Source organism: Nerophis ophidion, linkage group LG26 (assembly GCF_033978795.1).
Source record: "Nerophis ophidion isolate RoL-2023_Sa linkage group LG26, RoL_Noph_v1.0, whole genome shotgun sequence".
Lineage (NCBI taxonomy): Eukaryota > Metazoa > Chordata > Actinopteri > Syngnathiformes > Syngnathidae > Nerophis > Nerophis ophidion.
The window spans coordinates 594,590-622,095 of record NC_084636.1 but is presented as its reverse complement, the minus strand read 5'-3'; the positions used below and the strand labels follow the sequence as shown (position 1 = coordinate 622,095).

General features: G+C 44.4%; 3 protein-coding genes across 3 annotated transcripts in view; 1 reads left to right on the top strand and 2 right to left on the bottom strand.

The window, feature by feature from the left end:
• frem1b (Fras1 related extracellular matrix 1b) overlaps window positions 1-514 on the top strand; it is an 83,934-nt gene extending 83,420 nt beyond the window's left edge. Inside the window, exons 35-36 of the mRNA XM_061888744.1 lie at window positions 36-123; window positions 208-514. Of these exons, the coding sequence (XP_061744728.1) occupies window positions 36-123; window positions 208-393 (274 nt within the window). The 3' untranslated portion in view covers window positions 394-514. The remainder of the gene's footprint in view (window positions 1-35; window positions 124-207) is intronic.
• Window positions 515-679: 165 nt separating this feature from the next.
• LOC133543872 (sterile alpha motif domain-containing protein 9-like) lies at window positions 680-8,130 on the bottom strand. Its single transcript, XM_061888743.1, has 4 exons — window positions 8,037-8,130; window positions 5,059-5,711; window positions 4,480-4,756; window positions 680-4,406 (listed from the first exon to the last, which is right to left on the bottom strand). The coding sequence occupies exons 2-4, from the start codon at window positions 5,698-5,700 to the stop codon at window positions 784-786; spliced, it is 4,542 nt and encodes a 1,513-aa protein (XP_061744727.1). The 5' UTR covers window positions 5,701-5,711; window positions 8,037-8,130; the 3' UTR covers window positions 680-783.
• A 7,756-nt stretch (window positions 8,131-15,886) lies between these two features.
• Window positions 15,887-27,506, bottom strand: part of LOC133543804 (nardilysin-like) — a 46,583-nt gene continuing 34,963 nt past the window's right edge. Inside the window, exons 14-31 of the mRNA XM_061888598.1 lie at window positions 26,697-26,755; window positions 26,568-26,622; window positions 26,363-26,467; window positions 26,089-26,212; window positions 25,920-26,006; window positions 25,715-25,834; window positions 25,594-25,645; window positions 25,369-25,519; window positions 22,872-22,999; window positions 22,577-22,739; window positions 22,468-22,499; window positions 20,431-20,569; window positions 19,146-19,193; window positions 16,970-17,022; window positions 16,810-16,893; window positions 16,521-16,728; window positions 16,267-16,353; window positions 15,887-16,193 (exon numbers count right to left, since the gene is read on the bottom strand). Of these exons, the coding sequence (XP_061744582.1) occupies window positions 15,981-16,193; window positions 16,267-16,353; window positions 16,521-16,728; window positions 16,810-16,893; window positions 16,970-17,022; window positions 19,146-19,193; window positions 20,431-20,569; window positions 22,468-22,499; window positions 22,577-22,739; window positions 22,872-22,999; window positions 25,369-25,519; window positions 25,594-25,645; window positions 25,715-25,834; window positions 25,920-26,006; window positions 26,089-26,212; window positions 26,363-26,467; window positions 26,568-26,622; window positions 26,697-26,755 (1,908 nt within the window). The 3' untranslated portion in view covers window positions 15,887-15,980. The remainder of the gene's footprint in view (window positions 16,194-16,266; window positions 16,354-16,520; window positions 16,729-16,809; window positions 16,894-16,969; window positions 17,023-19,145; window positions 19,194-20,430; window positions 20,570-22,467; window positions 22,500-22,576; window positions 22,740-22,871; window positions 23,000-25,368; window positions 25,520-25,593; window positions 25,646-25,714; window positions 25,835-25,919; window positions 26,007-26,088; window positions 26,213-26,362; window positions 26,468-26,567; window positions 26,623-26,696; window positions 26,756-27,506) is intronic.

Below are 27,506 nucleotides of genomic sequence, written 5' to 3'. Positions count from 1 at the left end.
TCAAGTTAAAATCACTAAACCCACACTTTTCACAGGTTTAACAGCAGCCTGGCGAGTGTTCGGTCCAGACGGGATATGCCATGGCTGTGGAAGTTTGTCGGGAAGAAGCCATTTTGGATCAGTAAGTCTCAACCTGACGACCTCGTAAGAAGTCAAACCTAAAGCTCTACCTTTTAATTTGTACTTGTTTCTTGCTGCTCCTCCGGTCTACCTGGAGGTGTGAGTGTTGGAAAGTGGACATCTCCAACCAAGATGTCGCCACCAACACCAAACGAGCCTGATATTGTATCAGAGTGTGTGCTGGTTCAACAAGTCTCACGTTGGACTTCGACAAACTGCAGTGCCGAAACTCAACACGCATTTATCTGCTCCTCGCCAGCAAATACGCACTAAATATTGTGTTTTTTAGATCAAATCACGTTTCTTCTTTCATTCATCAAACTTTGAAGGAGGTGTACTAAAAGTCACATGTAGACTAAACAAATGCAATAAACAACTACTTCATCCTCTCTTACAGTAGTCTGGCTTTCCTCCCTTAATCAACTACAAATCGTGAATTCCAGACAATTTGCAAGACTTTTAAGGTGGGACCTAATTGGGTCCATGTAGGATACATTTTCAGGAATATAACAGAGTCACTGCCTGTCAGTTAGTTCAGTAAAAAAAAAGAAAGTGTGACAATTCTTTGGAAAAATCCATGTCACCTTTATTTGTTAAACAGTATATTAGTGCCTATTGAAGACATCAGACAGAAAGTAAATATTTACAGACCGACCATCTGACCTAGTTTTCATACTGAATGTCATACGCCAGCGGCCCATTGATAGCAAATCCCAGATAAAAAGATATCTTCTCTGTGCTGCAACCGCTTCTAATTCCTTTCCCGCGAGCCGGGTGCACAGGAATCTTCAGGCTACCGTAGGTGGCGAAGACTTCTCCCTGCTCAATAGCACCGCCAACTCGGACCAGACGGCTGCTGATGTCTTTCTCCTTAAAGATGTCTCCGTTCCACCAGAGTTGTGCCAGAAAGTCACGTTTCATCTTGGTAAGGAAATTCTTATCCAGACTGGGTTTTGACACGAGTCTCTTTAGTCCATTCTCTCTTCCCAAGTACAGGTGAGCAATTGTGCTTCTCCTGTAGAACAATTTAGACATGTGCTTGCGGGACGATGAGCGGATGGCATAGATGTATGTTCGGATTTCTGAGTTTTCCTCTGACTGCGTGGGCCAGAACATGAGTAGGGCCAGGTAGTACGGGTCTGGACAGGTGTGATGGTGGCCAACAGCCTGCAGAGCCTCCAGAAGCAGATCACACAGCTTCTGGTAGCTCTTCAAATGGTTAGACTTTGGATTGAGAAGGTAAAGAACCACATTTGCCAAAATGTAATTAATTTTCACTTGAATGTTTTGTTTTTGTATGACTGTCTGTTGCAAAAAAACGTAACATTCCACGATTTTCTCCATTTCTTCAGCAGACCTGTCCAAGTATTGAAGAATTCCAGAGAAGGTGTCTGCTTGGGTCTTCTCCAGATACTTTTTGCGGTCTTCAATTAACAATTTAAGGTTCAGTTTGGGGTTTTCGTCTTTCACTTTTTTCAGCTCCTCTGGCTCCATGCAGAAAAGATCCACATACTTTTTAAAGTGGTCACACACTGTCTTGTGGTTGACTGTGTCAAACTCAGAGTTTCCTTTGGTGTAGGTGAAGTAACAGTTGAGGAAGTCAAACTTCTTTTTTACTTCAGGTTTCAGGTGGACCAGGAACTGCTCGTGATCCTTGATGATCTCTGCATATCTGTTATTGACCTGGTTATCGTCTTTGTGAACGCTACTTATCGGAATGGAGCCGTTCAGGAAACTCTGCAAGTACTTCTTCTTCATTGGGTGACGTTCTTCGAAAAACGGAAGCTTAGCCAATATCTCAAAGACAAGGAAAGACATTTCAAGTACTCCCACATGGCCAAAAATATTGTATGATTTTCGGGGGAAGTCACCTGACTCGTCATCGGGAAATTGAAAATTATCATCTCTGTCTGATTGCTCTTGGGCGCGTTGAAAAGCTTTAATTCCATTGACGGCTAAGCAAATATTGGTGTGCAAGTCCTCTGGATTGTGAGACACTTCTTGTTTTTCTTTGTCCATATTTGATCTCAGGTTACTTTTGTAGACTTGTCCAATCGTGTCTACTATGTACGGGTTTTCCGCAATGTTCTTGGCTTTCTCAGCCCACTTCAACGCCTCAGGGAAGTCTCGCTCGTTGATGTACAGATACCGTGCCAGGGCCTGTGGAATAGACGCCCTTTGACTGTACCTGGAGGACGCTTTTACAAATATCTCCCGCACAGTTTGCCCGCCCTGCTGCTGGTGGATTTTGTCTATGAGGGGAGAAAATGGTTCTCTCTCATCACCGTCCTTTTTGCGTTGTCTTCTAATCAACATTCTTTCAATGGACACCATTAGTCTGTCCTTCACCACGCTTTTGCTGAAAAACAGATCATAATGAAGCATCTGCAAGGTGATATCACTGGCCATCAAGGAGTATCCCCCCTCCAACTCTTCCAAGCAGGCGTCTGCGATGGTATGATGGAGGATCCGAAGCGTTTTGTATCCTCCGTACTCTTCCACTCTATCTACAATGAGGACGTTTGAGTAGATCTTCATTGTGTCCAACACACAGTCCTCCGGGTGGGGTGTCATTTTCACCCTAAAAAAATCTTCACAAAGCGACAATGCAATTCCCGATTCCGGGACGTATGTGTTCAGCAAGGTCAAAAAGGCGAAGAGTTTGGCGTCTTCTGTATCGATGGCAAAGTTTTTCAGTGTATTGCGGGCTAGATCTTTGATGTACTTCTGGTCAAAGTTGCTCTTCATGATCATGAAGGTGTAAAAGTTTTCTGGCTTTTCATGGGTTTCTTGGAGTTCTTCAAGTTTCTTTTCAAATTGTTCCTTCTCTTGCGTCGAGAGTGAAGCGGTGATGTACTGGCATAGTGTGGAGTTGTCACGCTTGTACTGTTCTTTTGGGCTGTGCGAGCGAACACAGTTCAGGATGATCACTTTGCAGTTAAGTGAGTGGTCCAAGTTCAAATTGGCCGAGTCCTCCACTGCTTTGCGGATGCAATTAACAAGGTCGTAAAGACTATCTGTCTCCTTTAGATCGTCCATCAAAAGCAAGACAGGAGACGGCGTTCCACTTTCCAGCTTCATGAGATGTACAATCTGATCGGCTACTTCCTCCTTAGGTAGCATGGTGTCTTTCAGGACCGCACATCGAAAGTCATTGCGAAGGTCCCATAAGATGTGCATGGCTAATGTGCTAGCGCCACAGCCTGGATGGTGGAAGAAATTCAGCAGCACGCAAGCATTTCTGCTGTGCTTGTTCTGAGAGCGAATCATCTCCATCACATTTCGGTACTTGTCCCGCTTGACAAATATCTTCTTACTATCCTTGTCACAGAAGTAAAAGTTCCACCATTTCACTTTCCCTCCTCGGTAGAATTCCTCCTCCTCTTGCATTCGAAATTTTAGAAACTGTTGACTGCTTTCGTCCTCAAAAACATTTTCACACTGATTCAGACACAAAATGTCCAAAGCAGTCAATAAGTCTTCATCTTTCTGTTTCAGGACAACAGCGCTGGAGTCGGACGAGGGTAGCAACTTTGCAGGCGACTGGCTAAACGGTCCCAGCCCCATCACTGTCCCGTTGACCTGGCTGAGAGTCAGCTCATAGACGGAGATCGGGTCAATGTCAATATGAAACTTTTCAACAATGAGTTCCTTCCATTTGGCGTAGGCACTGGCTGACTCACAAATAGTGATGATGCTTTGCTCCTCTGTGTGTTTTAGGAAAGATCTGTAGGTCTCAAAAAAAGGGTCGTTGTCCGTGTCCACAGGAGAGAGTAGGAGGAAAATTATGAGACCTCTTCCATAAGGAAGAAGTTGGTTGCAAATAAATGCAACCAACTGCTCGACATCTTTGCAAGACTTCTTCAACCAGCTCGTGTAGTCCAGCTCCTTGTTGGCATCACTTTGGAAGTCGTGTCTGCCGTTGCAAAAGACCCAGCTGGTCTGATCGTAGAGGTTGAGGCAGCTCACCACAGATTTCATTGGGCCATGATACTGAGATGGGGAGTGCAGATTGGCTACCCGTGTCTCTTTGTAGGTGTGACACAGTCCGTGAGGGCTGTTGGAGTTTGGGTCAAAGTCCAAGACGCACAACAGTTGGAGTTTGGTTAGAAACTGGAGGTGCTGGACTTGTTCCGGACTGCTCTTGTTTGTCACCACAACAAATCTCTCAAAGTTCTCCAGGGAGTTCCCACCACACGTCAGCAGATTTTTCAGTTTCTCTCCCTGGTTGAATTCTCTCTTTGACTCCGACTCTTTGGAGCAGCAGGTCAGCTGACTTAACTGAACTGATAACAACAGCATGCAAACATTAAAAACAGGAAGAGTTTTTTCATTTACAAAGATTGTTTGACCACTTACCCATGTTTTGTTCCAGTCTCCGAGCAAGGTCGTTTTGATTGATTTCGACCAGAACATCTCGTGTTACTGTTAAAGCCTGGTCACCGTAGTGGTCAATCAGTAACTTGGCGGTGTCCAAAGTGTCCTTGTTCTCCAGTTTGCCCCAAGGAATCCCTACATTTTTTTCATTTTTTTTGTCTTGCAAAAAGAACTGAAATTTTTTTAAGTCCTCTTTTGCAAGTTCCTCCAAGGTGTTCTGAATAGTCGATCTGTAGAGGGCCACCTGCTGGACTGGGTCCTGTTAAGACAAAGAAGCGTCAAGAGGAAAATCTACACGAGTCCTGCTTTTTTCTTTTTATGCTTTTGTTATGTAAGCAAAAAATGTATGCGTGGTGACAGAGGAAACATGCCACAATAACCGCAGAACAGGAAATAAGAAACTGTTGAAAGATAGTCTGTAGAGTTAGGTGTCAACAATGGGATTGAGGGAATAATGGTTTTATGAAGGGCACAATCAGACTCTGGAACAGATCATTTCTATTCTCTTATTTTCTCAGCAAATCAGTGGTTGACGGGTCCTTTTATCAAAGACAACATTACCTTGACTTGTTCGCTCTTTGACAGCTTCATCTGTGAGTTCGGTCTGGAATCTGAAATGTTCTGTGTTGCATTTTGGATCACTTTTTTAGAGTCAGCTTTCTTGTGTGTTTTAGCCACCACCACTTTCTGATGGTCTGAGATCATGTTGGGCTGCAGCACCGGCTCCATTTGCTCTTTGAGCTCGCTCAGTTTTTTCAGAATATGCACAGCGGGGCCCATTTTGATGCCGATGTCCTTGAAGTCCTTCTTCCCAAAGCAAAGCAGGCAATCTCCGGAGATGTCTTCCTGCAGGAGCTGCTCTGCTAACGGGTTGTTGTTCTTCACCAACCACTCGTACACCTCCTCCTTGGTCCACTTCTCAACAAGGCACGGCATTCGGGACTCCGATCCCCAACATTTTTCTCCTTTCTTCTTCAACCTTTCCAAGTACCTGGCAATTTTGACTGCAGGGCCATGTTTTATTCCCATCTCCAGTATTTCTTTTTTCTCAAAGGTCAGTAGGAATTCTCCACACACATCTTCTTTTTCAAACTTGTCGGCAACAGTTGGATCAACTTGGACCTCAGAGGTCAGCCAGCGGGCGACATCCTTTGTGCTCCACTTTTCTACCTGAGCAGGTAGCTCACACTGGGACCCGCTCATTGTGGAAACGCCTGGAAGCAAACACACAAGATTCCTTTTGGATGGAATAGATAACATACGGCCGTGACGAAGCCTGACAGGGAAAAGCCAAACGTCCCAGTTAATGTGTTATTGTAATTGTTGGGACGTTGGAAATAAACTATGTCGCATCACCTTTTCACTTCATTACAAAATGCCCCCAAAAAAGTAGGAAGAAGCTGGGCTTTTATTAAATAAATAGATAGATAGAAATTTAATAATCACATAAAAAATAAAAAGTTGTCATTTATAAATAAATAAGTTATCATTCTCATAATGAGATAAGATAAAGTATTTATTTTTTCAAAAAGTTCAATATCAGGATTCTTCTTCTTTTTTATACTTTGTAAAACACTTTGAGTTTGAACTGTTTCTTAATCATATTAATGGAATAATAAATCGTATTAGAACTTTGCTTGACTTCTTTGCTTAATCCATTCCATGATTTACTCCCACACACTCCATCTATCCATTTTCTACCGCTTATTCCCTTTTGGGGTAGCAGGGGGCGCTGGTGCCTATCTCAGCTACAATCGGGCGGAAGGCGGGTACACCCTGGACAAGTCGCCACCTCGTCACAGGGCCAACACAGATAGACAGACAACATTCACACACTAGGGACCATTTAGTGTTGCCAATCAACCTATCCCCAGGTGCATGTCTTTGGAGGTGGGAGGGGCCTATCCCCAGGTGCATGTCTTTGGAGGTGGGAGGGGCCTATCCCCAGGTGCATGTCTTTGGATGTGGGAGGGGCCTACCCCAGGTGCATGTCTTTGGATGTGGGAGGGGCCTACCCCAGGTGCATGTCTTTGGAGGTGGGAGTGGCCTATTCCTAGGTGCATGTCTTTGGAGGTGGGAGTGGCCTATCCCCAGGTGCATGTCTTTGGAGGTGGGAGGGGCCTATCCCCAGGTGTATGTCTTTGGCGGTGGGAGGGGCCTATCCCCAGGTGCATGTCTTTGGAGGTTGGAGGGGCCTATCCCCAGGTGCATGTCTTTGGAGGTGGGAGGGGCCTTTCCCCAGGTGCTTTGGAGGTGGGAGGGGCCTATCCCCAGGTGCATGTCTTATGTCTTAAAATGTTGTACGTGCATACAAATGTTTAAAGTCAGGGTTCTCAACCTTTTTGACCTTCGGGCTCTACTTTTCCACTACATATACTGACAATGAATTAGTAATCTTACTCTTGATTTTGATCTTAATCTAACCTAATCATAGTCTACAATCTCATCAAATGCTATGAAAGCATGTGTTAATCAGAAATATTAATATTTATGGAACACATAAACCTTAAGCTTGGGTCAGGCTGATTAGAAGGGACTCAAATAACTGACAAAAAGGACATTTACATACTGTACAATTATGTTGTGTTAAGCTAGATCAATTACGAATAAATATGTTTCTTAACTAAACTTTGAAAAAATGAAAATACAGCTTCACCACGTCAGTCATTATTTTGGAGCCTGAGAATACATCCATCCATCCATTCTCTACCGCGTGTCCCTTTCGGGGTTGCAAGGGGTGCTGGAGCCTATCCCAGCTGCATTCGGGTGGACGGCGGGTACACCCTGGACAAGTGGCCTCCTCATCACAGATAGACAACATTCATTCAGGCTTCTTCTGTTTGTTTGAGATTGTCATTACTGCTCCAGGTGGTGAAAAAGTGTATTACAACCGAGTCCCACTGCGGCTCGTAAGGACCACAGCTGAAAAAAACTATCTTTTTAGGCGGCACTTGCTGCCCAACAGTGGGACACAGCCCTAGGGTTCAGGAACACAGGCTTAAGTAACATTTTCCCCTAAGTTTGTATTTGTTGAGAAGAATTGTTGTACATTCTTGGGTAGGATGTTGTAGTTTGCTTTGTACATCATTTTAGCATTTTGCAAATGCACCTGACAAATGAATCTCGGTATTTTTGACTCAATAGTGTGAATGTTCCCCATAGCAAACACTATGTATTATTTCAACAGAGCTCTTTAGTAAGAGTTAGTGAATGAAGCATACTTTGGTAGTCATTTCCCCACACTTCCACGCAGATATGTTGACACTAGCAAGCAGTAGACAATAGTGCGCAACAACAACTCTAGATTTCAAGTATTAAAATAGTTGTCCTTCCCTTAAATAATTGGCAAATATAAAAGAGCTCCTAAAGCCACAAGAAATTGTGTAAACATCGTCCCGCCAAATACTGTGACCTAGTTTGTATGTTTACCAGGAAGTCCATATTTTTGTCTCACATGCAAGCATGAGTTACATAAGTTTCTTCTTAAATATTATCTGACGCATTGTAGGATTTGTAGCTTGAGGTTTTATTTTCTTTACCTCATGTAGTCGTCGGGACTCTCCTGCTTGACGACCACTTTCGTTTTCCTGCTAAGTTCCTGCAACAGAGGGGCAGGAAGGAGGGGCGTGGTCTTGCCAAAGAGGGGCGTGACTTAGAACTGTGTGTTATCTTACTGGCTCAGTACTGCCAAGAAAGGAGACACGGCCCACAGTGAAGTCCACTCCATCTTTCACTTCCACGGTCCAAGCAGATTGCTTGAATGCTGGTCCTCACTTTGTACACCAAGTCCAGTCCTTCCCTGAAAATGTCCTCTCAAACACAGATGTGTGCACATTTCAAATTGCCCTTCAGTCATCGACTTGACCACAATGGCGTTTCAGGAGACAAACTCAGTAACCATAAAGAATTCACGTTAAATGCAAAGTAAATAGACCAAGCTGGTTCATGGACGCCATCTTGGCCTGCTCACATGCTAACAATTGTTCCTCGTCCATCACATGACTCATTCTTCAAGGCCTGGCAGAAAGGATCAAATTAAATGTGAGCCTTGGGAACAATAGCAAATCACTTACCTGTGCTTGTTGAAATGAGGCCATGCATAAAGTAGGGAGCAGTCAGCTTTTCCTCTAGAAATATCCTCTGTTAAACTGTATGATGTCAAGAATGGTCGGAGAGATGTTCTTCACGCGGCGACAAACTTTCATAAAACAGCAACCTTTAATAAAAAATACAAATAGTGGGCTGAAAGAGTTTAAGGCTATTGAGGCCAGCGTACCGTAGGGCTGCACAAATTTGAGAAAAAAACAAAGTTGCGATTTTCTCTCACCAAATTAGCGATTTGATTTGCAATTTTTATATTTTCTACCAAATGTATTGAAATGCGAAAATAATGAGTGAGGGAAGATATTTTACCTTTGTTTTGCATCATTAATGTCTGTAAAAGCCACATCTTTACAATCACTTTCCTCAACTCTTGAATGCTTAAACAACATTTGAGGTACTGCTCGTCACTGTTGTGTGTTACGCCATTGTGTCCAGTGTTGTGTGTTACGCCATTGTGTCCAGTGTTGTGTGTTACGCCATTGTGTCCAGTGTTGTGTGTTACGCCATTGTGTCCAGTGTTGTGTGTTACGCCATTGTGTCCAGTGTTGTGTGTTACGCCATTGTGTCCAGTGTTGTGTGTTACGCCATTGTGTCCAGTGTTGTGTGTTACGCCATTGTGTCCAGTGTTGTGTGTTACGCCATTGTGTCCAGTGTTGTGTGTTACGCCATTGTGTCCAGTGTTGTGTGTTACGCCATTGTGTCCAGTGTTGTGTGTTACGCCATTGTGTCCAGTGTTGTGTGTTACGCCATTGTGTCCAGTGTTGTGTGTTACGCCATTGTGTCCAGTGTTGTGTGTTACGCCATTGTGTCCAGTGTTGTGTGTTACGCCATTGTGTCCAGTGTTGTGTGTTACGCCATTGTGTCCAGTGTTGTGTGTTACGCCATTGTGTCCAGTGTTGTGTGTTACGCCATTGTGTCCAGTGTTGTGTGTTACGCCATTGTGTCCGGTGTTGTGTGTTACGCCATTGTGTCCAGTGTTGTGTGTTACGCCATTGTGTCCAGTGTTGTGTGTTACGCCATTGTGTCCAGTGTTGTGTGTTACGCCATTGTGTCCAGTGTATATTCTCAAGCTCAACTGCAACGGCGTGATGACGTCCACGCTCCTTGAAGCGTCTGCATCATCAGCAGACGGTGTTTTGGACTGATCCAATGCGGTGCCACAGCCGTCAAACCTCCTATTGTTGGCAGTCCAGACGTCTGCTGGGCTTGAAATTCCTCAAATGACTTTTTAGGCTCTAAAGTAATTTTTTCATATTCACTGTCCACTTTTGGCAAAAGTGTTTCTGCATAGGGTAGGTAGGTGTTTATTGTCATTGCTACAAGTACACCGAAACTTTGTTTTCAGCACAAACCTGCTCAAGATGAGACAAACAGTGTACAGGGTTACAGAACAAGAACGCTGATGGGTGGCCATAAGGCGCCCCATAAAAGATGGGAAAAAGGTAAATGCTGGGGAAGGATGAGTAAAAAAAACACAATCCAGACAGGGCTACTAAGGGGCCCCAGTTCGGAGCGAGAAAAAACCTCCATAGCAAAGCACATATACATATTACAACATACATCTCCAGATATCTAGCAACAGAGGGAAGGTAGTTCAAGGTCATGGTGGTAGGCCACAGCTCTCAGGCGCTGACCATCCATTCATCACCCCTACGGGATTTGCGTCGAGGGCGTTGGATTAGGGGGACGGGGGGTGTATGTGTAGCGTATATTTTTTAGTGTGTGTATAAGCCCATAGTGTGTCTCTGTTCCGCGGCCTTGATGTATTTGCCGTCACTAGTCCAAAGTTCACAACAACAGGTGTGTGTCCATGAGAGACAAAAAAGGGAGTTTGTTGTGTCTTCGCTGCAGCGATCTTCGGTAGAGTCTCGACGCCAGGGAAACAATCAGAGTTAAAATAATTTGTATGCGAGTGAAACTAAAATTTGCTTTTCACTCTAAAATTGTCTATGACTGGTCCTCAAAAACTGCGGGGTAGACAGTCCGATGTAATCCACATTTGTGGCAGCTTTGGGGTACTTTGAAGACTGCCAGCAACTTCCAATTTGTGGACAAACCAGAGCAACGCTTACTCCAATCAGCAGATGTCCTGTTGTCATCATTCCGAATAGGTGGATATCTTCACGTCCTCCACAGAAAAGTGTCGCCAGGCACGCGGCCCTCCTTCTTCTCCCAAGAGTCCGTCGTGTGTCCAGCAACAACCGCTTCGTCACGACAGCAGGTTCCCCCAAACCCAAGATCTTGTCAATTTTGTTGAGGCCAGTTAAATAGTTCCAATGTTTAGATTTGGAGAGCAGTGCAAAAAAGAGGCAACAAGAAAGTTAAAGACAAGACAAAACAAAGAAGTAAGCAGGAGAGATAAGGGAGAGGAAAGGGGAGCGTCCACCCTCGGTGAGTGCAAGAGTGAAAAGACCCCCTTTCCTCCTCATGTTGGTATTTTATCAAGGATGAGTGACTTAAACTACACAGTGGGTAAGATAGCATGTTATGAACCACATACCTGGCAATAAATGTGTCCTTAGTCACCAGTTGCTGCCTCAAAAAAACGATGTGGCGTGTGTGTGTCAGCTTGTGTAGATGTGAGCTGCTTCAAAAGATTTGACTTGGTCAAGGCCAACATGGATAAATACTTCTATCCTGGACATAGCGTGCATGTAACATGAACACTGCCTTTCATTTTAATGGGCAAAAAGTAGTGCCAGTTCTTCCGGTTTTAGAAAGCTAGCTGTAAATGTTCCAGGCTACAGCCTGTGCCATTATCGCCACCTTGTTGTGTGTCGTGGTGCCCTGGACTATGGGACAAAGAAGGTGTTAACACCCACCAGCTGACCAAGACAGAAAATGAACAACTGACAGTTGTAGAAGAAGCCCCCCCCCCCTACCTCCAACTCTTCCAAGCAGGCGTCTGCTCTGGTATGATGGAGGATCCCAAGCGTTTTGTATCCTCCGCACTCTTCCGCTCTGTCAACAATGAGGACGTGTGAGCAGATCTTCATTGTGTCCAACACATCATCCTCTGGGTAGCACATCCTTTTCACCCCAAAAGAACTTTGCAGTTAAGTGGTTGGTCATCGTTCACATTGGCCGAGTCCTCCGCTGCTTTGCAGATGCAGTTAACAAGGTCGTTAAAACTATCAGTCTCCTTAAGATGGTCCATCAAAAGCAAGACAGGAGACGGCGTTCCACTTTACAGCTTGATGAGACGTACAATCTGATCGGCTACTTCCTCCTTAGGTAGCGGGGTGTCTTTCAGGACCGCACATCCAAAGTCCGCTAGATGTGCATGGCTAATGTGCTAGTGCCACAGCCTGGATGGTGGAACAAATTCAGCAGCACGCAAGGTTTTCTGTTGGATCTGTGCTGAAAACAAATCATTTCCATTACATTTCGGTACTTGTCTCGTTTGACAAATATCATCCTCCTGTTCTTGTCACAGAAGTAAAAGTTGCACCATTTCACTTTGCCTCCTCGGTAGAATTCCTCCTCCTCTCGGATGTGAAAGTTTAAAAACTTTTGACCACTTTTGTCTTTGAAAACATTTTCACACTGATTCAGACACTGAAATGTCCAAAGCCTTCTATAAGTCCTCATCTTTCTGTTTCAGGACAACGGCGTTGGAGTCGGACGAGGGTAGCAACTTTGCAGGCGACTGGCTAAACGGTCCCAGCCCCATCACTGTCCCGTTGACCTGGCTGAGAGTCAGCTCATAGACGGAGATCGGGTCCATGTCACTATCAAACTTGTCATTAATGAGCACATTCCACTGGGCATAGGCGTTTGCTGACTCACAACCAAATAGTGATGATGCTTTTGCTCCTCTGAGTTAATAAAGAAAAATCTGCAGGTCTCAAAAAACGAGTTGTTGACTGCGACAGGAAGATTAAAACTATGAGACCTCTTCCATAATGAAGAAAGTCACAGCTGCAAATGCAACCAATTGCTCAACATTTTTGCAAGACTTCTTCATCCACGTCGTGTAGTCCAGCTCCTTGTTGGCATCACTTTCCAAGTCGTGTCTGATGGTAGAAGTTGAGGTTGTCATTTGAGCCCTGACGCTGATTTGGGTAGTGTACATTGGCCATCCGTTTCTCTTTGTAGGTGTGACACAGTCCGTGAGGGCTGTTGGAGTTTGGGTCATAGTCCAAGACGCAGAAGAGTTGGAGTTTGGTCAGAAAGTGGAGGTGCTGGACTGCTCTCGTTTGCCACCACAACAAATCTCTCATAGCTCTCCAGGGAGTTCCCACCACACGTCAGCAGATTTCTCCCTGGTTGGATTCTCTCTTTAACTCCGACTCTTCCAAACGGGTCGTTAACTGACCTAACTGAATTGATAACAATGTGCAAACATTAAAAACAGGAAGTTTTTTCATTTAGGAAGATTGTTTGATATTTTACCCATGGTATTTTCCAGTCTGCTAGCAAGATCATTTCGATTGATTTTGACCAGAACATCTGGTGTTACTGTAAAAGCCTGGTCAGCGTGCTGGATAATCAGAAACGTGGCGGTATACACCCTGTCCTTGTCCTCCGGTTTGCTCCAAAAAATTGTGCACATTTTCTTGGCTCGTAAAACAGACTGAAAGTTTTTGAAATCATCTCTTGCAAGTCCCTCCAAGATGCTGTGGATAATCCATCCGTGGGGGGCCACCTGCTGGACTGGGAACTGTTAATACAAAGAAGCATCAAAACGGTGGCCAAGCAGAGAATCTCCATAAACGGGTATGGATTTTTCCTTTGTTCTTATTTTTGTGATGTCACCACATAAGGTCCTAGTGATGGCGAAGAGGAAACATATGGTAATAACCATATAACAGGAAATAGCACATATTGTTATATTGCAAATAATGTAGTCTGTCTAGTATGATCAGTATATACAACATACAGTGCATCCATAAAGTATTCACAGCGCTTCACTTTTTCCACATTTTATGTTACAGCCTTGTTGCAAAATGGAATAAATGAATGTGTTTCATTTAAGTGATACAGACAATACCCCACAGTGATGATGTGAAAAGTAATTTTTTAATTTTGCAAATTTATTCAAAATTGAATTGACTACGATGCCACCAACTTGCCACACCTATCTTTGGGCAGCTTCACCCATTTCGATTTGCAGCACCTCTAAATCTCCATCAACTTGCATGGGGAGCATTGGTTTTCATCCAGGATGTCTCTGTAGATTTCTGCATTCCTCTTAGTCTTGTCAGGGAAGGGACCAACAACCCTATGGTCACTCTGTTAGAGCTGCAGCATTCCTCCGTGGAGAGAGAAGAACCTTCCAGAAGGACAACCATATCTGCAGCAATCCACCAATCAAGTCTGTATGGTAGAGTGGCCGGACAGAAGCCATTTCAAAGTAGAACGTTTGCCAAAAAGAACCTAAAATACTGTCAGACCATGAGAAAACAAAATTCTCTGATCTGATGAGACAAAGACTGAAGTCTTTGGCGTGAATGACAGACGTCATGTTTGGAGGAAACCACTCATCACCAGGTCAATACCATCCCTGCAGTGAGGCATTGGTGGTGGCAGCATCATGCTTTGGGGATGATTTTCAGTGGCAGGAACTGGGAGACAAGTCAGGATAGAGGGAAAGATGAATGCTGCCATATACAAGGACATCCTGGATGAAAACCCACCCTTCCAAACCCCTTCTGAAGAAGCTTGAGAGGTGCTGCAAAGAGGAAAGGGCGAAAATGCCCAAAGATAGGTGTGCCAATCTTGTGGCATTGCATTCAAAAAGACCTTAGGCTGTGATTGCTGCCAAAGCTGCCTCCAAAAATTATTGAGAGTGTGAATAGTTTTATACGTGTGATTACAATGGGCAAAAACTTTTCGCGTTGTCATTATGGGGTATTGTGTGTAGAACTTTGAGGACAAACATTAATCAATTCCATTTTGGAATCAGGCTGTGACATAACAACATGTGGACAAAGTGAAGAAGTGTGACTACTTCCTGGATGCAGTGTCGTTAAAGCGACATCAAAGGGATTTTGGAATCTTAGCTTTTATGATGGGCACAATTGGACCCTGGAACAGATCAGTTCCACTTTCTTTTTTTTTCCAAAGAGAAGATTACCTTGAACTCTCCATTTTGTAGGCAGCACGGTGGGAAAGGGGTTAAAGTACCAATGATTGTCACACACACACCAGGTAGTGTGAAATTATTCTCTGCATTCTGCCTCACAATACCAAGGTCTTGGGTTCGATCCTGCACTTGGGATTTTTCTATGTGGATTGTATGGTTGCATGTTCTCCCCGTGACTGAGTGTACTTCGGATTCCTCCCACCTCCAAAGACATGCACCTGGGGACAGGCCCCTCCCACCTCCAAAGACATGCACCTGGGGATAGGCCCCTCCCACCTCCAAAGACATGCACCTGGGGATAGGCCCCTCCCACCTCCAAAGACATGCACCTAGGGATAGGCCCCTCCCACCTCCAAAGACATGCACCTGGGGATAGTTGACTGGCTACACTAAATGGTCTCTAGAGTGTGAATGTTGTCTATCTATCTGTGTTGGCCCTGTGATGAGGGGGTGACTTGTCCAGGGTGTACACCGCCTTCTGCCCGATTGTAGCTGAGATAGGCTCATGTACCCACCGCGACCCCAAAAGGAATAAGCAGTAGAAAATGAAATGATAAATAATTCAAGTGAATTATAAAATAAATAGACGGAGTTGGACCATGGACGCCATCTTCATTTAAATAAATAAATGGGTTGTACTTGTATAGCGCTTTTCTACCTTCAAGGTACTCAAAGCGCTTTGACACTACTTCCACATTCACACACACATTCACACACTGATGGAGGGAGCTGCCATGCAAGGCGCTAACCAGCACCCATCAGGAGCAAGGGTGAAGTGTCTCGCTCAAGACACAACGAACATGACGAGGTTGGTACTAGGTGGGGATTGAACCAGGGACCCTCGGGTTGCGCACCGCCACTCTCCCAAAGCGCCACGCCATCCCATTTGTGTAGTTATTGGCCCGCTCACAGCCTACTTTCCCTCTGACTGTTAAACTGTTTGATGTAAGGAATGATCAGAGAGAAGTTCTCCTCACGGTGAGAAACCTTAATAAAACAGCAACATTAACCAAAACTACAAACAGTTTGTTCAACTGCAACGTGAATGTTTGCTAAGTGCGTATGCTAGCTGTAACTAATGATTGTGGCGTTAGCTTATCTTTATTAACTGGGAGTAAAGAAAACTAGTATGGATATATTATACAACATTTAAGGTGTTTTTTTGCATAAATGAAAGAAAGAGTTGTGAAAGTTGAATATTTTTAAAAGACTTTAATGTGGCGAGCTAAATACCTGTTGCCATGGTTACTGCATGTGTGTGGACATAGACAACATAAAGAGTGTGCACCACCTAGCTGAGGACTTTGTGGTACGGGTGGAGGGGGAGGGAAGAGGTAAACGCCCGGATGTCACTGATCAGCGTGGCGTCCTGCAGCGATGGCGAGGAGGCGGCCAGAAAGCTCAGCTGGCTGACCTCTCCGTAGGACGAGGAAGGGGGGTTGTCCGGGGTACAGCTGGGGTTCTGCTCTGGTGGATCACTCTCCTCCACACCAAAACCCACCACCTGACAGTGTAGATGTTGAATGTAAGCACTTCCTGCTGGCATCATGTCAAACAGGAAGTAAGCGTTGTCTTACGTGCACACTGAGCTTCCTGCTGCTGCTGCGATGCTCCAGGAACCAGGAGACCAGCTCCTCTTGTGTGAAGCTTTTCAGGGCTTCAATCTGCAGCACACACAAGCACCGCAACGCTTTCAACTTTATGTTTTATACACTTTATATACAGCTTTTCATCCTTTCGAGAGGGCCTAGCAAAGCACTACTTCTGGCCAAAGCAACGACAACAAAAAGTTGGATGTCTCATGTTGACAGTAAAAATGTTTGCGTCCCACCTCCTTGTTGAGCCGTGAGAAGACGTACTGCTGCGTGACCACCTCAAACCAGTTGCGCTCCACTTCCTCTCCGAGATGGGCGTCCTCGCACTCCTTCAGCTTGATGAGCGCTGTGACCTGGGTCCTGAAGACCTCCTCGCTCAGAGCCGACAGACGCTCGCCGAAGCCCACAAAGAACTCCTCGATCTTGGACTCAACAAAGTCGGTGCTGCCCGGATAGAAGCCGTAGCCCTTTAACTTTTCCGGTGTGTCCGTCAGCCTGCGAGCGACATGCTCTGAGCGCCCTTACCTGAACTTGGTGGCCTGTGTTGCCACGGTGACAGAGAAGCCCAGCACTCCTGAGGTGTTCCTGCAGGTGGGGTACACCTGGTACCTGCAGGTCAAAAGACATTGTAAAAATAGAAGACATTTGCCTAAAAGCCAGACGAGAACTTGAAGATGTTTCTGACCCGAGCGTCTCTTTGGTTCTGAGGAAGTCGAAGCACGGCTCCTCCATGTGCATCTGCAGAAAACACATCAGTCACATGACACTAACACACATGGCCATGCAACATCAGCAGCAGAGCAACACGGTGGCCTAGTGTTTTCTTATTTGGAAAGTCACAATAGCATTCAATTCTAATTCAGTGTTTTTCAAATGCTTAATTTGTCTAAAAAAAAATTTTTTTTTCAGTAATTATATTTCGCAAATAATCTGCAGGTTCAAAAACTGCAGAATAACTCTTCCAGGGGGAAGAACTGTTTTGTGCGCCTACTTTGGGACTAGATAATTAGGGATGCAGGGCGGCACGGTGGGACAGGGGTTAGTGCATGTGCCTCACAATATGGACGTCCTAAACTCAATCCCAAACTCGGGGTCTTTCTGTGAGGAGTTTGCATGTTCTCCCCGTGACTGCGTGGGTTCTACTCCGGCTTCCTCCCACCTCCAAAGACAAGCACCTGGGGATAGGCCCCTCCCACCTCCAAGGACATGCACCTGGGGATAGGCCCCTCCCACTTCCAAGGACATGCACCTGGGGATAGGCCCTTCCCACCTCCAAAGACATGCACCTGGGGATAGGCCCCTCCCACCTCCAAAGACATGCACCTGGGGATAGTTGACTGGCTACACTAAATGGTCCCTAATGTGTGAATGTTGTCTGTCTATCTGTGTTGGCCCTGTGATGAGGTGGTGACTTGTCCAGGGTGTACACCACCTTCCACCCGAATGCAGCTGAGATAGGCTACAGGTCCCCCCGCGACCTGAAAGGGACAAGCGGTAAAAAAATGGATGGATGGATGTAACTCGTGACGCAAGGATGCAACAAGGATTTGACAAATATCGAGGTCAAAAAAGCCAAACCAGCTTTGAAAGTCTGAAATCCTGAGTTTTACCATCCATCCATCCATCCATCCATTTTCTATCGTTTGTCCCTTTTGGGGTCGCGGGGAGTGCTGTAGCCTATCTCAGCTGCATTCGGGCAGAAGGCGGTGTACACCCTGGATAAGTCGCCACCTCATCACAGGGCCAACACAGATAGACAGACAACATTCACACACTAGGGACCATTTAGTGTTGCCAATCAACCTATCCCCAGGTGCATGTCTTTGGAGGTGGGAGGGGCCTATCCCCAGGTGCATGCCTTTGGAGGTGGGAGGGGCCTATCCCCAGGTGCATGTCTTTGGAGGTGGGAGGGGCCTATCCACAGGTGCATGTCTTTGGAGGTGGGAGTAAGCCAGACTACCCGGAGGGAACCCACGCAGTCAGGCGGAGAACATGCAAAGTCCACACAGAAAGATCCCGAGCTCAGGATTGAACCCAAGACTACTCAGGACCTTCGTATTGTGAGGCACATGTACTAACCCCTGTCCCGTCGTGCCGCCCCCTGATTTTACAGCACCATATAAATAATGTTACCCTGAGCAACACAATGAACAATCCACTTTTTTAAAATGACTACGCTTAAGTAGAGCATTTTAAACAATTTTAACATCTTTAAAACATAAGTTTAAAAACATTACTTCTACTCCAACATGGATTTGAACCCGCAACCTTTTGCTTTGAAGTTCATGTACTAGTCATGCAATAGTGAAGGTTGTTTGGATTGTGTCACATAAGTAAATGCAGTGCAATTAATTGGAAGTGCTTTCAAAGGTAATTGATCTGATTTCCTCACACTAGTCTTAGTTTTGACACCCCTGCTCTAAACAATCAGCAAGGCTTCAGAAATGGATTTAAAATGACAGTGGTACCTCAACTTCAGAGTACCTTAATACCAGCTTTCTTTTAGTTATGCTTTAAATTGTGAGCATACCTTGTGTTACAAGCAATTTAGTAGTTTGTGCCGCTTTAGCACGTGGTTCCTGTTTTGTTTACAAAAGAAACAAACATTAGATCAGACAATTGAGGTTTGCATTTGAATGCGGCTCAGCTATGGACACAAATCTGCCCTCCAGCCATCGCTGAGTGCAAACGGGAGGGATCAGACCACCAAATTAGAAAAATAAAGTGTTAAAAATATGCCCTACGTCCTTGGAGATGGTGGCTGCTTTACGGTTTTAGTGCTAGACTCGTCTTGTGGCATATATTTGATGTTTGTGAGGGCTCAGGTAAGTGTGCTGTGCACCTGAAGAATTGAAACTCACCACTAGCAACTCCATCAGGGCGTGCTCGCGCAGCTTCTTCAGTCCTGACTGAAACACAGAGGCCACATTAGTTTGTCTTATGGCAGGAGAAAAGCTTTAGTTTTAGCTTCTGCAATTGTACAAGCAAAGTGCAAAAATATATTAACACATGCGGACCATTTTGTGATGTATAAAAAGCAAAATAGTGCCCGTGATTTTGTTATTTCATATGAAAGGAAAAACAGTGGAACCTCCATTCACAAACTTTTAAATGGAGCCAAATATGCCTCCATGTGCGAGTCATGTCTCTCTGGGTGCAAACGCTTCATTTGCTCATTCACTTTGTGTCCCGCCTGTAAGCAAAAAGCAGGAAGCAGCATTTTTGGGGAGACTCAGTCACGTCTCAGCGTGTTTGCCTTCTCTGTGTTTTTTCCACTTTTGACAAGTGAACTCCATTTTGCCAGCTCAAAATGAGTCTCAAAAACACAACAGAACAGCGTGGAAAGAAGGAGGGAATCGCTGTGGAGTTTGAAAATAAGACTATAATAATGGTGCTCACAAGTATGGAAGAATTGACAACGCAGGCTTCGCACCACAGCAAGTTTTGGATGTGATGAGACCAGACTTTTCCAAAGCAAACTTTTTTCACAACAGAGGAAAAGAGCTACAGTATCTCTCTTTCCCTGGTGCCTTTTTTCACTCACTCACGCACGCACGCACGCACGCACGCACGCACGCACGCACGCACGCACGCACGCACGTGGTCCCTGCCCTCCGGCCCCTTCCTTCTCGCCCTGTCCCTCTGTTCCTTTGCCATGTTATTGTTAGTGGATTTTACTTTGTAAAATGTTTGATTGATTGATTTAAACTTTATTAGTAGATTGCAGAGTTCAGTACATATTCCGTACAATTGACCACTAAATGGTAACACCCCAATAAGTTTTTCAACTTGTTTAAGTCGGGGTCCACCTTCATCAGTTCATGGTTAACGGTTGAAGCAAAATGCTTGTTAAAGTTTGTGCGTGCAGCTGGTAAGCAGCGCATAGAGAGGACAGCAGCTTGTTCATGAAGGGAAAGTTGATCCATCACCTCTTTGTTATGTTTGTTTGATATACAGTATTGTATAGTACTTTGTATTGTGTTCAGAGAGTACAAACCTTAACTAAAATATGAACTTTTGTCCAGGGTGGAACCTATTATTCATTTTCACATTGTTTCTTACGGTGAAATTTGCTTGACTATACAAACTTTTCGTTTCAAGCAGCAATGAAGTTTGTAAAAAGACAGAAAGAACAGACGGTGTGACCTGGTAGTACACGGTGACCTCTGAGTTGGCATCCCCCTTGTTGAGAGACTTGACCTTGCAGAGGGTATGTTTCTGAGGCAGCTCCACGACTCGGAACAAGACGGGGACCTCTGCTGACAGAGGCTGGAACTGCAGCTTCCTGCAAGGACACAAGCAGGACTTAACACTACTCACTTTTAGTCATCACAGTATATCCTCTCAAGAGACAATACGACAGGAATGAAGGTTAGTTCTACCTTAGAGTAGTCAGTGTACAGCTTGTATAGATTTACTGTCCTGATTGCTGCTTCTTCCATGACATCACTAGTAGATGTTATACACCTTGAGCTCCTCCTCCTTTCTTCCGTCCACTTAAGGATGCCCCGCAGGTGCTCAATTGGTGCCATTTGGAGGAGAAATACTTGTCCACTCCATCACCTTCAGCTGCGTCAGAAAGTCACTTGTCATCCTGGAGGGAGAAGAGGCTTTGGCAGCCAAGCAGCCCGGATTTTCAAAAGGAAGGGATCGTGCTCTGCTTCTTTACAATGTCACTCAGAGTTTTTCCTTCAATAAACCACAGCTTTTTTGTGGCGGCAGCACCACTAAAATGATTGATGGAGGCAATCTGTCTTACTACTCACTTGCTGTGTGTTGACTCATTTTCAGTAGAGCGTAAATCTCTACAGGCTGTACACTGACTCCTCTAAAGTATATCCCAGTTAGCAGGGGTGTCTAAAGTGCAGCCTGCAGCTAATATCTGAACTGCCCACCGCACATTGTGAAAATACTACAACAACACATAGAAAGTGGCCAAAAAGAGCAAATAGGTGTGAAGTAACAAGAAAAAGTTCAAATGTTGATGCTCAAAATTGGGCAAGCACAATGTGATTGAAAACAACAAAACTTAAACAGATAACTTTCTGCTTCTCCAGAAAAATGACCAATTGACTTATTTTTGTATCAATTGTTATATTATTCATATGATATCTTATTTCTTACGGGGGCGGCATGGTGTAGTGGGTAGAGCGGCCGGCCAGAAACCTGAGGGTTGCAGGTTGGCTTCCCACCTATTGACATCCAAGTCGCTGCCGTTGTGTCCTTGGGCAGGACACTTCACCCTTTGCCCTCGGTGCTACTCACACTGGTGAATGAATGATGAATGAATGATAGGTGGTGGTAGGAGGGGCCGTAGGCGCAAACTGGCAGCCACGCTTCCGTCAGTCTACCCCAGGGCAGCTGTGGCTACAGATGTAGCTTACCACCACCAGGTGTGAATGAATGTTGAGTCCCACTTCTCTGTGAGCGCTTTGAGTGTTTAGAAAAGCGCAATATAAATCTAAGTTTATACATGATTCAAATGTAGTCTGTACCCGCTTTTCTTTGCAGATGGTTTTGAGGCAGCTTCCTCCGCAGCAGGTGTCTTTGCAGGCTTTCTAAACACGCTCGGAGTGATGTGGCCGTTTGATGTGTTGAAGTGAGATGGGGTTTTTTTTTAGTATGTTTTCAAAACATTTGGTGCAAACAGCTTGCACAATGTCTCCCTTTAAAACTGTAAAAGAGTCCTAGTGGTTAGACTGTCCGCCCTGAGATGGGTAGGTTGAGAGTTCAAATCCTGGCCGAGTCATACCAAAGACTATAAAAATGGGAGCCATTACTTCCATGCTTGGCACTCAAAAGTTGGAATTGGGGGTTAAATCACCAAAAATTATTCCCGGGGGCAGCCACCGCTGCTGCTGATTACTGCTCCCCTCACCTCCCAGTGGGGGATCAAGGGGATGGGTCAAATGCAGAGGACAAATGTGTGTGACAATCATTAGTACTTTAACTTTAAAATGGCCCCCGCATCCAATTTTTCATTGTGCAGCCCTCAATGGACACCTGTGTTTTATACCGTATTGTCCATTGACAAGATATACTGTCCCAAAATGATGGGGATGCACTCACTTTTGTGAGATACTGTATACGAGTAGTTGGCTCAAACCATTCTGCAGTTTAGATGTTCACAAGGTACCGATTCCCACACACTAAACCATCAGTAAAGCACAAGTAAGCACTCACTCAATAAAGTAGTGCAGGAACTCCTTGGACTCCTGTTGGCGCAAAGATCAAATTAGTGACAGGACGGCCAATTCTTTGAAGGGGACTTGGAGAGAGGACGAAGTCTCACAGAGCTGGTGAAGTTCCCCTGCACGAGCCCCTCGGCGTACAACTCTGCTTTCAGACCGACAACAAAGGCCATGAGGTCATCTATGGTCAAGCCCTTCATGATAGCCTGGTACTTCTGAATAACGGACCAGCGACTGGGCTCCAGAACCAACAGGCGGACGTCCCTAGAAGAAAGGAAGACAATCCTCACAATGATCTTGACATGTACTGAAAAAAAATGCATAAAAAATGACAATGTAAGATTTTTTAGATTTCAAAATATATAAATAACCAGTCCTGTTTGAACTTGAACGTACTTGCCCAGGCGCTCTGGTTTGATCAGGACGTTGAAGTAACATTTCTTCATCTGCTCCGAAAACATGGCGAACACACCCGCCTCCGTGCTGAAGTCCGCCAGGTAGTCTATGATCAGCTTCAGCAGCAGCTGGCGGTACACAGGAAGGAAATGAGTTGCTATCACAATTTGTTGCTGGCTGACTGACGACCTCTAACATCAGTCAGGACATTTGCGAGCATTGCGGCCATTTAAAGCTGGACTTACTTAGAGATGCTGTATGTTGCTGCCTCCAAAATGACTCATTTTTGTTTTTGAAACCAAAAAACAGCCAGCATCTAACAATACTGGTTTAGGAGACCTCAATTACAAATACATGTCTATACTGCTCTCAATTTGAGGGTTAAACTTTTTTAAAACAGCCGTTCTTGTCGAATTAGAAGACTGGCGTTCAGGCTGTCATTTACGGATGTCTGGCACAATTGTGCATGCTTGTCCACAGACCTCTTCAAATAACAGACAACCCCTTGACTTAAAAAATGGATGCCTTGGTTGCTTTATTCTTGTTGAACTGGTGAGTGAACTAATACACTTTTCTTTGTGTATGGCGTATTACCGAGGGAGGAGCTCACATGGTCAGAGAAAGAAGAGGACAGGAAAAAATGCTTGCAGCTAATTCAAGCTAAAATGCTCACAAGGCAAGCAAGGGCAAAAAGCCCCTTTAAGAACTTCCACAGCTGCATGGCATTTGAAATAATTATCTAAGATGACTTAAAGTGCACCTATTGTACAAAACTATTTTTTCTTACTTATTGGTACCTGTTTGTGTGTATTTGAGATCCAATCCACTTTATTTATACAGCACATTTCAAAAAAAGAATAGAAGTTTGACAAAGTGCCGCACAGAAGTTGAGACATACATACTTGGACACTCATTGATATCAAACATTTAACTTTAAAAGCCAAAGAGTAAAAATATGTTTTAAGTGGTGATTCGAAACTCGTTAAAGAGGGAATAGCAAAAGAAATATTGTTCCGAAGTTTTGGAGCCATCACCTCTGGATTTTAATCGGCTTTTTGGGACGACAAGAAGAAACTGATGAGCTGACCTCAGAGACTTTGTGGGGGTGTAGATATTTTAGCACTAATCCGTTAGGAGATTTTAAAACAAACAAAAATATTTGAAAATGAATTGTAAAATAAAGTGGGAGCCAGGGAAGGGATGCTAAAATGTCTTCATGTTTTTTAGTGCCACTTAAAAGACGAGCAGCAGCATTTTGGACTAACTGTAATCGAGCGATTGAGGCCTGCTTCATTCCAACGTAGAGGGAGTTGCAGTACTCCAAACCTCATGAAATAAAAGCATGGATTACCCGCTCAAAGTCCTTCAAAGATAAAACGGATTTGCTAAAAGTCATGTATGATAAAAAGTAGATGGTACAACAGAGTTAATCTGATGTTCCAATTTAAGATCATTGTCAAACTTCAAACCAACATTTGTGACTGAGGGTTTTAAAGAAGGCATCAGGGGCTCCAGGTCACCGGGGGAGCATTCTGTTTGACTTTTCAGTCAAATCTAATCATTTCCGTCTTGTTCTCATTTAAGTTCAGAAAGTTTACCGCCAACCATGCTTTTATGTCCTCAAGACAATTTAAAAGTGATTTTAAACACGTGTCATTTTTCTTTTTTAAAAAGGAAAACATCGATGTGCGCATCATCTGCATAAAGATGATATATTATTAAGTCCTGAACATTTGAAGTCAAACCATGGAAGGATGGTGGATATATTTATAAAACCTTTTTGCCTTCCTTCATATTTCCTCCAAAATAGCTGTTTGGAATTTGCCCAATTTGCAACGTTTTTCCCAGCGGTCACATCAGCAGATATCTCCATAAATGGTAGACAATTACCTGAAGATGTTTGCGAAAGACCGTCATTGTAGTCAATAGGCTCCTACTTCTCTCTCCTCTTGTTGTGGGGCAGACTGGCTCATACATGCACATGCATACTCAGCTGTTGCTAGTGTATACCGCTAGTTCCAACTTATATCTGTCACTAGAGGCCATATGGAAGCGCTAAAACCTACAACATGGCTGGCAAAGAGAGGATGCAGTTTGAGTGGAGCCACATAAATAAGAGCGCCCCAAAAATGGCACATTCTAACGAGAAGGTCAGAGAGCAGCTTGAAGATGTGTAAAACATCATCTATGCAACATTTTGATTACATGTTATGTAGACCACAAGGACCTGTTTTAAATGTAGAAAAAAAAATCATAATATGATACCTTTAACATTTTGACTCTTTTGCGATGACACACTAATGAAGCACAGCTCTTTAAGGTTAGGTGATTTTCTAATACTGTAAGAAAGAACCTAATTTTGACCTCAACATTGAATGTAATTTCAAGTTTAGTTAACCTTTGAACTATCCAACCACCTCACACTCCGAGTGGCCTTGATAAACGGGTGGCCAATTAGCATGTGTGTGTGTGTGTGTGTGTGTGTGTGTGTTCTCACAGGAAGTTTGTGGTTGAAGCCTTTCAGTCGCACTACCAGGCCGTGCTCACCGGCCACCAGCTTGTACTCCAGCTGGGCGACATCGGCCTCGTAGGCGGGCTCGGCCAGGTTATGTGCCAAGATGTTGACAAAGAGGTCAAACAGCACCAGACTAGAGAAAAAAACATCACATTGGGGTGTGTTTGAGGGGATCATGTAGTTCTTAGGTGGGCCTTGGTTTCTTACTTCTCTGGACTTTTTTGAATCATGGGGGAGATCAAGTTGAAACGAATGTACGCTGAAAAACAAAAGTACAGTGTGTGTGTGTAAATAAGGAGCAGTCTCTGTCTGCTGTGGTCGCATTCACCTTTTGGGATCTTGAACTTGTTGTCCTTCTTGTACCACAGGCATCCTCGCTCGTGGTCGACGATCTTGACAGGAAACTCGGAGTCGGGACAGTCAGACATCTGTAAAGTAAAATCGGACGCTGCAGGGAGAAAAATGATCAATATAAGTATGTGAACCACTTTAAGCTTTCGTTCACATGTTTTTTAGCGTGGGCTCGCCCTGACCTATGAACTTGTTCTCATCAGGCAGGTGAAGATCAGGGTTGACTTCAAAATCTCCTGCCCAGCGCTGAGCCCACTCAGGCAGGATGTCTGAGGAGACCAAAACCAAGGCAGATACAATTAGTAGAGCGCAGAAGATTGAACTAAACACGGTAGAGTGTGAAATGCCGACCTTCTATGCTGTAAGAGGTACCAAACCAGGTCTCCCTCAGGTGGCAGCGACCTTCATTTTCTGGAGACAGCAGAAGCAGGTTGGCTCTGTCTGGGGTCAACAGAGACAAAGCAGCACCAATCACCTGCAAACAAACAAACACAGTGTTGAAATCCACCCCTGTTGTAAATCTGACCAACACGGGAAGAGGCATCCAAGATCCAAAGTGGATTAAAACAAGCTTTACCCTTCAAAAGACAATAAATACATTAAGAAATTTGTGGTCCTTGTTCACCTTTGAGTCAAACTCAAACATGAGCTTGTCTCCAGTGAGGAAGTCCTCTTTGGGAAATAGCTGCATGTTCTCACAGATGTTCTCAACAAACTCGATAGGGTCCGTCTGTGGGTGGAGAGACACGTGTTGTCCCTTGAACCTTTCTTGCCTTCACATGACAGTCCAAGTGTCGGCGCTGCATCAATGTGCACTGCTGCTGCACTACCTGCTCCTGATAGTGGAATTCATTGGCTTCAATCTTCTGGATTTCCTCGTAAATCCTGAAAAGGAAGTTCAGAACAAGCTGCTAGTTGACCAAAGGTGATGCACGTTGGGAGTGGGTATGCAATCAGACCTCTGCCGGGGTCCAAGAGTCTGCAGCATCTTCAGGTACTGGAACACCAGGTGAACCACCTGTTTGGCGGGCAGAGTGGATGAGGGTGTGCACTTCCACAAGGGTCTGATTAGAAATGTTCTTTCAAGAGTAAAAATGCTATTTGACATCTCTGGCCACAAATGTAGCTTACCAACAAAACATGTGAATGTGGAGTCAATTATTGAGGGGTTCTCAGTTCTCACAGTAAAGTGGAGTTAGGGCTGGACAATTGTAATCGCAATTTCAATTTTGCCTTTTCAAGATAATAAAAATGTTATAATTGAAAAAAATACGATTAATGGGTGGCGCAACGTGTGTGCAAATTCCTGAGCTTGTTAAAGGTACAATGGAAGAGTGAAGGCACAAGTGGTAAAAAAACATCTACTTGAGTTTTGGGATATCATCTCACCATGGTTGCTACTTTTTATCCGACACAGCGCAAGTATGTTCCATCACTAAATGCAACAAAAAAGTCAGACCGTATGATTTCCGCGTTGACGTAACCGCGGACAAATCACAGAAGTGCTAATGAAACAGAATCCGCAGCTAAACGCAAAACATCGGGGAAACAGACAGAAATGTGAGTGAGAAGCTGTCATTGTGAGGAGACCAAACATTTGTTTGGGAAAATAATGTGCCTAGTACCGCTCATTCATCCCCCAAACACAACATCCTGTCTGAATGAGCAAACATAATAAAGATTTCAAAAAAGGACCTTGCAAAAGCATATTGGGTTTAATGCATACCGTATTTTTTGGAATATAAGTCGCATTTTTTTTTCATAGTTTG